General features: G+C 50.2%; 1 protein-coding gene across 2 annotated transcripts in view; it reads right to left on the reverse strand.

Annotated features, from left to right (window-relative positions):
* The window catches only part of PRKAG2 (protein kinase AMP-activated non-catalytic subunit gamma 2), a 276,646-nt gene that overhangs the window by 93,548 nt on the left and 169,295 nt on the right, over positions 1-13,803 (reverse strand). For both annotated transcript variants that reach the window (XM_082846715.1, XM_082846714.1), the window contains exon 4: positions 10,153-10,364. In XM_082846715.1, the coding sequence (XP_082702841.1) occupies positions 10,153-10,364 (212 nt within the window). The remainder of the gene's footprint in view (positions 1-10,152; positions 10,365-13,803) is intronic.

The following is a 13,803-nucleotide window of genomic DNA, read 5'->3' on the forward strand; positions in this document are numbered from 1 at the left end:
TCTATTCTTGACTCCACTGAATTGTTGCTTCCCCACCTACGGGATCAAACAAGTATCAGTTATCTTTTGATACACAGCAGATCACCCCAAAGCTCAGGGGCTTAAGACAACAATTAATACTTTATTATCTGTTATGGACTGAATTGTTTCCCTCCAGCCCCCCAAATTCATATGTTGAAGCCCTAACCCTCAATGGGATTGTATTTGGAGATAGGACCTTTAAAGAAGTAATTAAGGGGACTTCCCTGGTGGTGCAGTGGTTAAGAATCTGCCTGCCAATGCAGGGGACACAGGTTCGAGCCCTGGTCTGGGAAGATCCCACATGCCATGGAGCAACTAAGCCTGTGCGCCACAACTACTGAGCCTGCGCTCTAGAGCCCATGAACCACAACTACTGAGCCCACATGCCTAGAGCCTGTGCTCCACAATGAAGAGTAGCCCCCATCTGCCACAACTAGAGAAAGCCCTTGCACAGCAACGCAGACCCAACGTGGCCAAAAATGAAAAAAAAAAAGTGAAAGAAGTAATTAAGGTCAAATGAAGTCACAAGGGTGGGGTCCTAATCCAATAGAACTGGTGTCTTTGTAAGAGGAGGAAGAGACACCAGGGATGTGTGTGCTTGGAGGAAAGGGCAGGTGAGAACACAGAGAGATGATGGTCATCTGCACCCAAGGAGAGAGCCCTCAGGAGAAACCAAACCTGTCAACACCTTGATCTCGGACTTCTGGCCCCCAGAACTGTGAGAAATAAATTTCTGTTGTTTAAGTCACCCAGTCTGTGATATTTTGTTATGGCAGCCCCAGTGGACTAATACATTCTGTCTTAATGGTTTCTGTGGATCAGTGGTTCATGAGCAGCTTGGCGGGTGGTCCTGGTGCAGGATCTCTTGCCAGGTGTCTAGTCGGGTTTGGGCTGGGGCTGTGGTCTCATCTGAAGGCTTGACTGGGGCTGGATGATCCACTTCCGTGGTGGCTCACTCCTACCGCTGGGATGCTGGTGCTGGTTGTTGGCTTGGGGCTTTAGTTCCTCTCCCCCTGGGCCTAATGAAACCTTTTTCATTCAGTCCCAACCAACCATCCTGAACCTTTTTCTTCAGTTCAATTACATATTAACTATGTCATAAGGAGAAATATGATAGCCCTTATTTTCACCCACCAGAATCTTGGTATCATAAATTGGAAGAATAGAGAATAAGTCCATGTATCAGAGGCTGTGATGTACAGTTGACCCTTAACAATGTGAGGGTTAGGGGTGCTGACCTTTCACACAGTGGAAAACCCAGTGTAACTTAAGTCAGCTGTACATATACATGGTTCCTCTATATCTGTGGTCATGTATCCAAGGATTCAGCTGACCTCAGACTGTGCAGTACTGCAGTATTTACTGTTGACAAAACTCTGCCTAGAAGTGTACCCATGCAGTTCAAACCTGTGGTGTTCAAGGGTCACCTGTACTACTCTGATCCCCTTTCAACAATGAAGGATTTTCCTCCAGCTGTTGGGAATCTGCCAGTTGGTGACCCTCAACTATCAGCTAGGATGGCCCTTGGCTGAAGAGAGCTGCCTTGCCCAGGGTCAAGTCCCTTCTAGGACAGCTGTCATCTAATGACTGGTGATGATGGTATAAAGGTCTGGCTCCTTTGGCCCAACTTGGGGCCGCTCTGAGGAGCTCCCTGTGGTCTGCAGAGGACTTCGTTGAGACTGCACCACACCGCAACTTCTCCCTCTGTCCTTCTTCCCTCCTTCCCTCCTCCCACAGGTGTTGATCCTAAGAGCACTTCCTAATAAACATCCTGCACACTAATATCTACCTTAGATTCTCTACTGATTGGGGAACACAAACTGCAGCAGTCTGCTTAACAGGAAGTTACTCTCGGAGAGGTTAGCCGTCTAAATTAGACTCCTTAAATATAGATAAATGAGCCTCTAGACTCGAGCACATTGTGCGTTCAACTGCAGACCCAGCTGCTGGAATCAAGTGATAAGACAGGAGGTAGATTTCAAAACTGGCCCGCATCCTCCCCATCTCCCTGCGTCCATGCCCTCTGCAATGTGACTGTCGCTTCCATTTCGTTCTGTGGGCCAAAGCAAGTCATAAGCCCAACCCAGATCCAAGGGGAGAGGACACAGATTCTACCCAGGATGGAGGAGCTACAGAGGGGCAGTTCTGAGCCCAGCCTCAAGAAGCCTGGTATGGGGCACCCTGTCTCGTGGAGCCCCGTCACGGTCATGAGAACACGTCCAGGCTGGCCGGTTGCAGGAGGAGAGCACATGGAACAGAGACAAGCTGTTCTGGCTGAGGCCACTCTGGTCCAGCCAGTCCCCAAGTGACCTGCTAAGTGACCACAGATGTGTGAGTTAGCACAGCTGAGCCAAGAAGAATGCCCAACCCAAACTGCTGACCCACAGAAGGGAGAGTTAAATAAAAGGTTGTTGTCCTGAACTGGGGGGAGGTTTGTTATTCAGCAAGAGAAAAACGGATACAGTACCTACCCCTGTTGGTTACAGGAATCAAGCTGGCAAGAGAAGAGGAGAATGGAGACTCCACGCTGCAACAGGTGTCTTAGGTTCCCTGTGACTAGTTTTGGGGACACCAAGTTGCTACAGGGGCTGCTGCTAATGGCCCAAACATGCAACCTCCTTATAGGACAGTCCTTGGGTGACAGGCCCCATCCCAGCTGCAGGTACATCTCCCTCATCCTGGGCATCCCATAGCTAAGGGCGCCGCCATATGAAGACACAAAAGCCCAGTTTCGGGGGCTTCCCTGGTGGCGCAGAGGTTAAGAATCCGCCTGCTAATACGGGGAACACGGGTTCGAGCCCTGGTCCGGGAAGATCCCACATGCCGCGGAGCAACTAAGTCCGTGTGCCACAACTACTGAGCCTGTGCTCTAGAGCCCACGTGCCACAACTACTGAGCCTATATGCCACAACTACTGAGCCTGAGCTCTAGAGCCTGCGAGCCACAACTACTGAAGCCCACGCGCCTAGAGCCCGTGCTCTGCAGCAAGAGATGCCACCGCAATGAGAAGCCTGTGCACCGCAACGAAGAGTAGCCCCGCTCACCGCAACTAGAGAAAGTACGGGCTCAGCAACAAAGACCGAATGCAGCCAAAAATAAATTAAAAAAAAAAAAAAAAAGCCCAGTTTCCTTGCCTCGAGGCAGAGCGAATTCTGGTGCAGTTTACACTCCAGAGCTGCCCTGTTAACAGGCTGAGGCTAAACCTCATGTGACACCACACCTTTGCTTTGTTCCTCCCCTTCCCTTGGTCCTGAGAGCGTTCTTCTGAGAGCACTCCTAATAAATAAACTTGCATCTGAAACCCCGTCTCAGCCCCTGCTTCTAGGTACTCTGATTGAGGACACAGGTCAAGAGTGAAATTACTAGAAGAAAATGAGGGGGAGACGGGCGTGACTGCTGTAGAAAGGAAATGGGATCAGGACCGATCGTTTGAATACCTTTACATCAAGTTTTCGACCCCACGGAAGAGGATTCTTCCATTGGTTCCAGGCAAATACGCTCGCCGTGTGCTCCCGCCTCCTAAGGAAACCCACCCGTTTCCTTTACAAGCCCAGACGCAATGCTTGCCTTCCCCCTTCTATCTTTAACTGCTCCCTTCCTACTAACTCGTTCCCTGTCAGTGTTTAAATCCTTATGGGAACAAAGCATCACCTCCATTCTTCCAGCTACAGCCCCATCTCTTCCCCCTCAAGTCAGGATTCTGGAAAGAGTCATCTACACTAGAGACCTCCACATCTTCACCTCTTAATCATTCACCCCACATCACACGGCTTCTGCTCTTGACCGTGCCCTTGACAGTATTCCTGCCAAGGCTACCGATGACCTCAGTCCTTACGGTCCATGGCCAGGAACGTCACTGACCACGCCCTCCAAATGCGTGAAACACAACGAAATACAGTTCTTGTGCTTCTGTGATACCGTGTTTGCCTGGTTTTCTGCCTATTTTCCAGGCAGTTCAGAATCCCCATCCTTTGTTTGTCCTTCAAATGCCCACGTTCTTCTGGCTTTCTTCTCAACAATATTTCATCTACTATCATGGCATAAATTACCTTCTACATTCTGATGATTTAAAAATCTTAATTTCCAGGGGAGTTCCCTGGTGGCCTAGTGGTTAGGATTCCAGGCTTTCACTGCCGTGGCCCGGGTTCAATCCCTGGTTGGGGAACTGAGATGCTGCAAGCTGCGTGGTGCGGTCAAAAAAATAAATATAAACAAACAAACAAATTAATTAAAATCTTAATTTTTAGCTCCAGACTCACAAATCCAGTTGCCCTTTGGACACCTCCACTTAATTATCCCACGGGCACCTGCTGTACCGTCACCAGCCAACACACACGTGTGTCCACTTATACACACCCCCATGTGCTCACATACACACATGCGCACACACACAGCCTGCTTCTCCTTCTCCTCTGTTCCCTATCCCAGCAAGTGCAACTACCACCCACCCAGTTTCCCAAGGCAAAACCTTTGGAATCGTCCTTGATTCTTCTCCTTCCTGCCCTCAACCAATCAATGACTACATCCCCAGCTCCTTTCAAGCCGACGTCTTAAACAGCTCTCTACGTTTTAACACCAGCCCCCTTCTTTCCACTGTCAGCTGCCACCAGGCCCAGATCGTTTCACACTGCATCTCATCTGAGCCCCTGCTGTACCCAAATCCAATCTAATTTCCACACCCCACCAGAGGGACCGTCCTAAAATGCAGAGCTGATTATTGCTCTCTGCTGCTGCTGCAAAAAATGTCCACTTCCTTCCTCTGGGATTGTTTCTTTTTTAAATTAATTAATTAGTTAATTTTTGGCTGTGCTGGGTCTTCGTTGCTGCGTGCGGGCTTTCTCTAGATGCAGTGAGCAGGGGCTGCTCTTCATTGCGCTGCGTGGGCTTCTCATTGCAGTGGCTTCTCCTGTTGCGGAGCACAGGCTCCAGGTGTGCGGGCTTTAGTAGTCGTGGCATGCGGGCTCAGTAGTTGTGGCTCGTGGGCTCCAGAGCGCAGGCTCAGTAGTTGTGGCTCATGGGCCCTAGAGTGCAGGCTCAGTAGTTGTGGCGCATGGGCTCAGTAGCTGTGGCATGCAGGCTCAGTAGTCGTGGCTCGCAGGCTCTAGAGAGCAGGCTCGGTAGTTGTGGCGCACGGGCTTAGTTGCTCCGCGGCGTGTGGGATCTTCCCGGATCGGGGCTCGAACCCGTGTCCCCTGCGTTGGCAGGCAGATCCCTAACCTCTGCACCACCCGGGAAGCCCTGGGCCTGGCGTTTGTGCTCACACTGGACTGGAGATTTTCTCCCATGAGAACTACACAGGCTCTATCGAATATTCTATTACGACTATTTCCCTGTTTGTGGCCCCCCAATAGACAGGAGCTCCTTCCTTTGTTCAGTGAGTCCTCAGCTATTTACCGAACCCCTCCCCTGCATAATGTGCTGTTAATAAATGGCGAACAAAATGAACACTGTCCCTGCCTCATAAGAGCCGCTTACGTACTTGTCATCCCATCAGCCTTTCCGAGCACAGTGTCTGGCACCCAGCGGTTGCTTCATAAATATTTGCTGAGTAAATAAATGATAAAATGAGTGCTGTCTACTAAAGACTAATTCATCACCCTCATCCCCTTTCCAATTTTAGAATAAAATTCATGGGAACAAAGTTTATAAAAGTGATTATAAAAGTGATTTTATAAAAGTGATCCGCTTTTATAAAAGTCAATGTTTACAGAGAGCATCTTTTTATTCCAAAAGGCAGAGATGAATTATATCTAAATATTTTCAGGCTGATAGACGTCTTTAAGCAGCTCACATTCCTCTATAAAGATTATGCCAGTAATGGAATGCATGAAATCAGCTAAACTCCTAAGGAACTTAGCACATAAGGACCAGTCAACATAATCCAATTAGAAAGAAACACTTAAATGAACTTGAATCCATCACCAGCCCTGCTGCCAAGGGCTGCTGAAAGCAGAGACCTGGGCCAAACTACAGCTGCAGAGGCTGTGACCAACATGCCGAAGAAGCTCCTGGAGGCCTTGTGTGATAAAACTTACACTTGATGAAGGCCCCTGTCTAATGTCTGTAGCCAGTGGGAACACTGTCTTCCAATTTTGAAACAGATCATTTCAAAACATAAGTGTTTTGGTTTTGATTTTCTGATTTGATTTTTTTTTTTTTTTTTTTTTTTTTTGCGGTACGCAGGCCTCTCACTGCTGCGGCCTCTCCCATTGCGGAGCACAGGCTCCGGACGCGCAGGCTCAGCGGCCATGGCTCACGGGCCCAGCCGTTCCGCGGCATGTGGGATCCTCCCGGACCGGGGCACGAACGCGTGTCCCCTGCATCGGCAGGCGGACTCTCAACCACTGCGCCACCAGGGAAGCCCTCTGATTTGATTTTGATTCTGATTTGATTGTGATTTTCTGAAGCTCAAACTATATAAACATTGCAGTGTTGACTGGATCATTAACAAAAATGTGGTGAAAGGATACAACCGAAAGTGTCTCTAATTCATAATAATTAAAGGATTGCTCAATCAGCATTAATAGTATATTAGAATAATCAAATATGTATTATGTGAAGGTATAATGGGCATAATGATATATTTTGAGACTATAGAGATTTACTATCATTAACTGCTATATACAGATGTGTAGGGTTTCCTAAAATTGTATTTATAACCTATATATAGGTAAAACTAAGTGCATTAATTGTTTTGTACATATGTGCTGCTAAACGGGTCTTAAAATGAATTTTGAATATAGTTTCTAAAATAGACAGCTACCATCCCCTTGTCACTTATTTTACCAAATTGCCTAGAAGCACCTCTTAATAGACTGTACAAGGTGAACTTTGTAAAATGATCATGAACAATAAGGTATATGGAGTCCAACTAACTGTGGCCTCCTAAATCATGAAAAAAAACTGTGGTAAAATATACTTAACATAAAATTCATCATTTTAACCATTTTTAAGAGTACAGTTCAGTGGCATCAAGTACGGTTGTGCGACCATCGCCACCATCACCTTCAGAACTTTTTTCATCTTCCCAAACTGAAACTCTGTCCCCATTAAACACTGACTCCCCATTTCTCCCCATCCAGACCCTGGTGACCACCATTTTGCTTTCTGTCTCTATGAACCTGACGGCTCTAGGGACCTCCTATAAGTGGAATCATACGACATCGGTCCTTTTAAGACTGGTGTATTTCACTTAGCATAACGTCCTCAAGGTTCATCCACATTGTAGCGTCCGTCAGGATTTCCTTTCCTTTTCAAGGCTGAGTAATATTCCATTGTATGTTTCCATCATGTTTATCCATCCATGACATCTGCACGTTGTTGAAACTTCACGGTGCTATCAGTTCCCCCAGTCTGTTTGTGGAATCGCAGGCTCTGACCAGGGCACAGGGTCCGTGCCCACCGCTGACCCCTCCTCCCTGGCCCCAGAACCGCCTCAGAAAGCCTGGAAGGGCCCAGGCTCGCTGGCTTTCACCAAGAGCTTCGTAGTTGTGCAGTATGAACAGTTAAGAATATCACTTTCTAGTCACAATCGGGGTGGGGGCAGGGCACAGCAGGCAGACCTAGAGCCCCCTCTGGATTCTCTCTCACTTAAACTGGGAGAGGCTGTCCCGAGCACAGAACTTCTGCAATCACAGAAAAACCCTGTGTCTGCATCCGTACCATCACTTCAAATGATCTAACGTCGAAATGGCCGTCTCCTCGTTCATGCAGTGTCTCTTCTTACACGGGGCTAACCTGTCAGTTATCCCTGGTCCATGAGAAGAAGCCAACATTTTGAGACTTGATGCCTCTCGACCAGTCGCTTCCCTCTTGGCTCCCTCCTCCTGTCTCCTCCCTCCTCCCCCAGGGTTTCTGTCCCAGACCTCCTGGCCCACTGGCCTCTCAGCAGGTTTGGCACAAGGTGGAAGGCAGGAAGCAGTGGAGACGCCAGACTTTCTACCCCTCTGCCTCGCATGGCATCTCTGGCCAGTGGCTGCTTCTCCTCTGCGGTTCCAGCTCCTTCCAGGCAGACACACTGGTTCCACCTCCCATTGGATGGGCTCCCAACACGTCCCTCCAGCCCGAGGGGAGTAGTGGCTTCCTGCCTGTGATCATCTTTGGGTTGCCGCATCATTCCTTTCTTGGATATATTTGTTCTATTATCTCTATGACCAAGTCTCTTTGCTAAATGCCCGGGAGAACAGAAACCTCTAGATCTTTTCTCATTCATACCCAAGAACATGGATGACCTTCCTCCTGGACCCTTAGCTGTAAGCGGCCAAGGCCTGCACCTCTCCACGTCTCTAGTGAGCGGCCCTCTGGTTCCCAATCTCTGCCAGATGCCCACCTCCCAGAGACAGCCCCCCGCCCCCAGCTCCTACCCTATGCGACGCGTCACACTCCTTCCCACCCCAAGCCATGGCTAATTTTCTTTTCCAGGAGGCCCTCCCCTCCCCTCTCCCCTTATTTATACCCTACAATCTCCCAAGGCTTCCTGGCCCTTATCAGACCACAGTATTTTCCCTTTCCCATCCCCTGCAGTGTGGACTATTTGTTTCACTCCAGATGCCCACCCAACCTACTTTCCGCTTTTATTTAACTGTTTCATCTGAGTGCTATTCTGTTCCCAGTAAGACTGTAAGCCCTAGAGGGCAGAGACAACACCTTGCATTTTATTCCTCAGCACTTAAAACAATACTCTGCTAAGCTTACACCTAATAAAATAATCATCAGACGAACAAGGAGAAGAGTCACAGTAGGTTCTCTGCATGACAAACACATCTTCTTTCTCCCCAAAGGTAGCAACTGTTATGGTTGGATGGTGTCCCCCAAAAAGCTACGCTGAGGTCCTGACCACTGATACCTGTGAATGTGACCTTATTTGGACATCAGGTCTTTGCAGAGGTCATCAAGAAGCGGTCGTACTGAGTTAGGTTGGGCCCTCATCCAACACGACTGGTGTTCTCATAAGAGTTTAAAACTGGACACAAACAGAGACAGAGGGAAGACAGCCACGTGAAGATGGAGGTGGAGTGACGTTGCCCCAATCCAAGAAAATCCTGGGGCTACAGGAAGCTGGGAGAGGCCAGGAAATATCCTCCCCCCCGCAGAGATTGCAGAGGGAACGTGGTCCTGCCGAAACCTTGATTGCCCCCTTCCAGCCCCCAGAACCGTGAGAGAATAGCCTCCTGTTGTTTTAAGCCCCCCAGTCTGTGCCCCTTTGTTACGGCAGCCGCAGGAAGCTAACACCACAGCTGAATAAAATAGTTACATCCATCTGGATAGACTCTACCGATACGGTCCTCGTGTCCTTGCTGGGCACAGGAATGATGTTGAGGGTCTGTGGTAGCCAACACGAACTAGGGGGCGGTGATGATGGTCCCCACACGTAGGGCCCATGGTGTTGAAATGCAGAGTGTTTAAGCGCTGGTGCTAAGCCAGCTTCTTCCATCCATACCCACGAGTCCCAATCCTCCGAAGGATGCAAAGACACCTGTTTCACCATCCCACTCTGCTTTGAAAGGTTCACCTTTCCAAGGATGCTTCCCAAGTCAAATGATGTCAGACTAAATCTTTAAAATCTAGAATAAAATTTCTACAAGAAACCATTTTTTGGCTTTGCCTATGACTTTTTACTTTAGTAACCCAATCAAGATAAATTCAAAGAAAGCTTTTAATGACTGATTTTTAAAAAGAAGCTAAGAGGGCTTCCCTGGTGGCGCAGTGGTTGAGAGTCCGCCTGCCGACGCAGGGGACGCGGGTTCGTGCCCCGGTCCGGGAAGATCCCACATGCCGCGGAGTGGCTGGGCCCGTGAGCCATGGCCGCTGAGCCTGCACATCCGGAGCCTGTGCTCCGCAACGGGAGAGGCCACAGCAGTGAGAGGCCCGCGTACCGCAAAAAAAAAAAAAAAAAAAAAAAGAAGAAGCTAAGAGAGCAAAAAGCTTTTTCTGATCATGTTCCAGATGTTACCATTCATTTGGTTTCCGTTTGCCTACTGTGCCCTCGCCATTTTTTTCTCAGTTTGTGATTCATGATAAAATGTACCAAAAATGTCACAGGAGCGCACAGCTTTAGTTTCAGCTGTGTACAGACTCTGCCCTCCCTCCCGTAGCTGGCGGCCCGGCCCCCAGGAGAAGGCCCAGACTTACAGATTTGGAGGGAGAATGGTGTGTTGGCGATGCTGACGGAGGCCTGGCTGAACTCTGGAAGGAGGACGGGCAGAACCTCTGGCCTGTGTCCGGAGGGGAAGAGGAGGCATAGATGCGATTTTCCAGTCGCTCAGGCTCATGCTTATAGGATTCGAGAGGAAACGTGTGCTGCTTGACCACTTGGGTGGGTGTTGATGGAGAGGAAGAGAGGCCTGAAGTTGAGGAGGAAACCACACAGGGCCGTTAGAAATCTGGCTGACACAGGGAAAGGGGCTTCCATCTACAAGGGCCAAAAATCTCAAATGGCAGGAATATAAAAGATCAAATTCTGAATACTGGGGACAAGCTAGTAGACAATGACTTCTAATCCCTTAGAATCAGCTGTGCCCAGAAATCCCCTCGTCATCCGACTTGAGTCGCGGGCAGAGCCGCCTTGCTGTGAAGGGACCGCTCCGACAGTTCAGAAGCTGTCGGGGTGAAAGACTTCTTACACACACACTTCGGAGGCTATTTTCTGCCACTGAGTCCAAGACCATTGGATCTCCCCTCCTCCCCTACAGAGCATGGTGCCAAGAGCACGCGGAGGGGAACCCATATTACTCGAGAGGAGACATAAGGAAGTTCATGAAGTATTCAGCAGAGACAAAGGTCAGGGTTGCAGACGTCACCTGACAACATACACTGGGGACCAGAGGAGACACGCTGTTATTGTCAAAATGTGCCACGTGAAGATGGTCACCGTGAGTGTGCAGCAGTGAGAATCACCATGAAGATGCATGCCGGGGGCGGCTTGGGGAAGGAAGGAGGCTTGCAGAGTGAAGACTCAGATAGACAGGAACCAGGAGGAAGCGGGTGGGGATCGGTGACCAAGGAACTGCAAGGAGGCTGGGGACAGGACTCTGCCAGGGTGACAGGCCGTCCACTTCAACAGGGCTGGTACAATCCTGGGGGCCTTTCTCACTCACACCTAGCTGATTACACCATAAGATCATTGTTATGAGCTGAATGGCGTCTCCCCACTCCCAGAGAGATATGTTAAAGTCTTAACCTCCGGTACCTATGAATGTGACCTTATTTGGAAATAAGGTCTTTGCAGATGGAATCAAGCTGAGATTATACTGGAGTAGTTCGGGCTCTTAACTCTATGTGTAGTGTCCTTATAAGAGGAGAAGACACAGACACACACACACACTGACACACACACACACACACACACACACACACACACACACACACACACAGAGGAGAAGGCCATGTGATGACAGAGGCAGAAATCAGAGTGACGCCTCTATGCGTCAAGGAACACCAAGCGCTGCTGGCGACCATCAGAAGCTAGAAGAGTGGAGGAAGGTGATCAAAGGGTACAGATTACCAGTTATAAGATAAATAAGTACCAGGGAGGTCGTGTACAAAATGACGACTGTAGTCAACACTGCTGTATGATATACAGGACAGTTGTTAAGAAAGTAAATCCTGAGCGCTCGTCACAGGGAGAAAAGTTCTTTTCCTTTTTCTTTTCTTTTTAATTGTTTCTATAGAAATGAGGGATGTTAGCCGACCCACTGTGATCATGATTTCACAATACACGCAAATCAAAGTATCGTGCTGTATGCCTTAAACGTATACAGAGATGCGTATCAATTATTTCTCAACAAAACTGGAAGAAGGCAAAAAGAAGCTAGAAGAGGCAAGGAGGGATTTGATCCAGAGTCTCAGAGAGAGCGTGGCCCTGCTGACACCTTGGTTTCAGACTTCCAGCCTCTGGAACCGTGAGAGAAAAAAACTTCTGTCGTTTTATGCCACCCAGTTTGTGGTACTTTGTTATGGCAGCTCTAGGAAATGAATACAATAACGTTGCCTGATATTGATTTGTTTTCTAAGATCAGACTCTGGATTTGAGTCTGATCTCTCACATTTATAGGTAACTGAATAAAATTTTTATTTTAAATTGGTTATTTAAAAATACTTAATCACGCAAGCCAAAGCAAAGACATCAGTAGACATGGTCCAACGGCCATCCTCTCGTTCTTTCTGACCTTGAAAAAGACTGGTCAGCCTACGAGCCACCAGCCTGGGGCTCTTTCTCTGTGCTGCTCTGTGCCACGTCCTCTCATGCCATCGCTGTGCACACACCCCCCAGAGCGGCCGCCTAACTCATCCCATCTCCCTCCTGCTGACTCTGCGGCCCTAGGAGACTCCCAGCCCTGAACTCAGCACATTTCGTCTGTACCGAGCGCTACCAGAGTGAACAACGAGCTGCTTCACACCAAACCAAATGTAAAGTACGGAATTCTCTCCCCGCTCCCCACCCCTCCCCCCGGCCCCCAAACGCATCATCGGCCCAGAGCTGTCCTGGGCCAGGGGCAGGTGCTTGGTCAATGCCGGCCCCCAACAGGCAGAGAAAGAGAAGGGGGCAGGGCCAGGGCTCAAGCTCAGTTGGCACCTTCCCTCCCATATTTCCCAGGCAGACGCATTGGGAGAGCAACCAGGTAAAGGAGGAGTGTCATTTTCCGGGGACCCCTTATCCCACGGAACCACACCAAGTGGGGATCCCTGCCGCCCGGGCCCCAGGCTGACCTGGGAGGAGCTCCAGGTGAAAGCAGGAGGTAGAATGCTGTCACCACGGTTTTGAAGGTCTCCAGACTTAGGACGTGAAAGGCCCCTAAGAGCAAAGGCCCCTAAGTTTCCACCCCAAAGGTCTTGAGAAGCAAGGCCCGTTTGGAGATGGGGCTGGGGGAGTGAGGAGGGGAGGAGGGAGACTGGGGACCCCGAGCAGCTGGAGATCTGATGGTCCAGCAGCTCTGCAGGGGGAGATGCAGGTGCCCTGGCAGGCAGGCCAGGCTGTGGGTGATACCCACGGAGCAGGAGTGAGGCCACGGGCCAGGCTGGGGCGGGCCCGAGCCTCTCAGGGGGCTGTGCCGGATGGGAGAAGGAAGCCCTCGGGCTGCTTTGTTTGTGGACGGGCACCTCGCGGGCCTCAGGCCCCAGGGCTGGTGGCGTGGCCTTCACTGGCTCCTGTGACAGCCCGCGTAGGCGCCACGGTCCAGCGGGAAACGTCCTGGTCCCTGCTCCCAACTCTCGCCTGGGCCACTGGACACAGGGGCCCTTCCTGTGCTTTCTTTGGGGTGTTCCCTGCATTCGGGGTTTGTGCTGCAGACCGAACAGAGGGGGAAACAGAGCTGGACTGGGGGGGGGCGGCTCTTAGGCTCAAAAGCCTGTGCCACTGACCACATCCTGACCACCCGCAGGGACCCCTCAGGCGGAGCCCCTCGGGGGCCTGAGTTCTTCACATAAAGGACAAGCGGCCCCAGTGATCTCCGCGCCCTCAGCCAGCAGCAACAAGCACCAGGGTGGGGTGGACCCTACTCGGTCTCGCAGGGCTCAGTCTAGACCCGTCCCCATCTGGCAGCGACCCCGCTCCAGGACCGCGGGGGAATTTTCCGAGGCCAGAGGAAGTCAGTGCCTCTGAGCGGTCATTTCGGCAGCATCTCCCACGACTACAAACACAAGTTCTTCCCCAGCCATTCTGCTACTGGGCATTCGTGCGTCAGACGTATACGTGTCAGCACTAACCAGCCAGTGTCTGGGGTCATCCGCCTCCCTGGTGCTTCAGAGCAGAGCTTGAGACACAGGTGCTCATCAGCAGGAAGA

Source organism: Leucopleurus acutus (assembly GCF_964270905.1).
Source record: "Leucopleurus acutus genome assembly, chromosome: 9".
NCBI classification, from domain to species: Eukaryota; Metazoa; Chordata; class Mammalia; order Artiodactyla; family Delphinidae; genus Leucopleurus; species Leucopleurus acutus.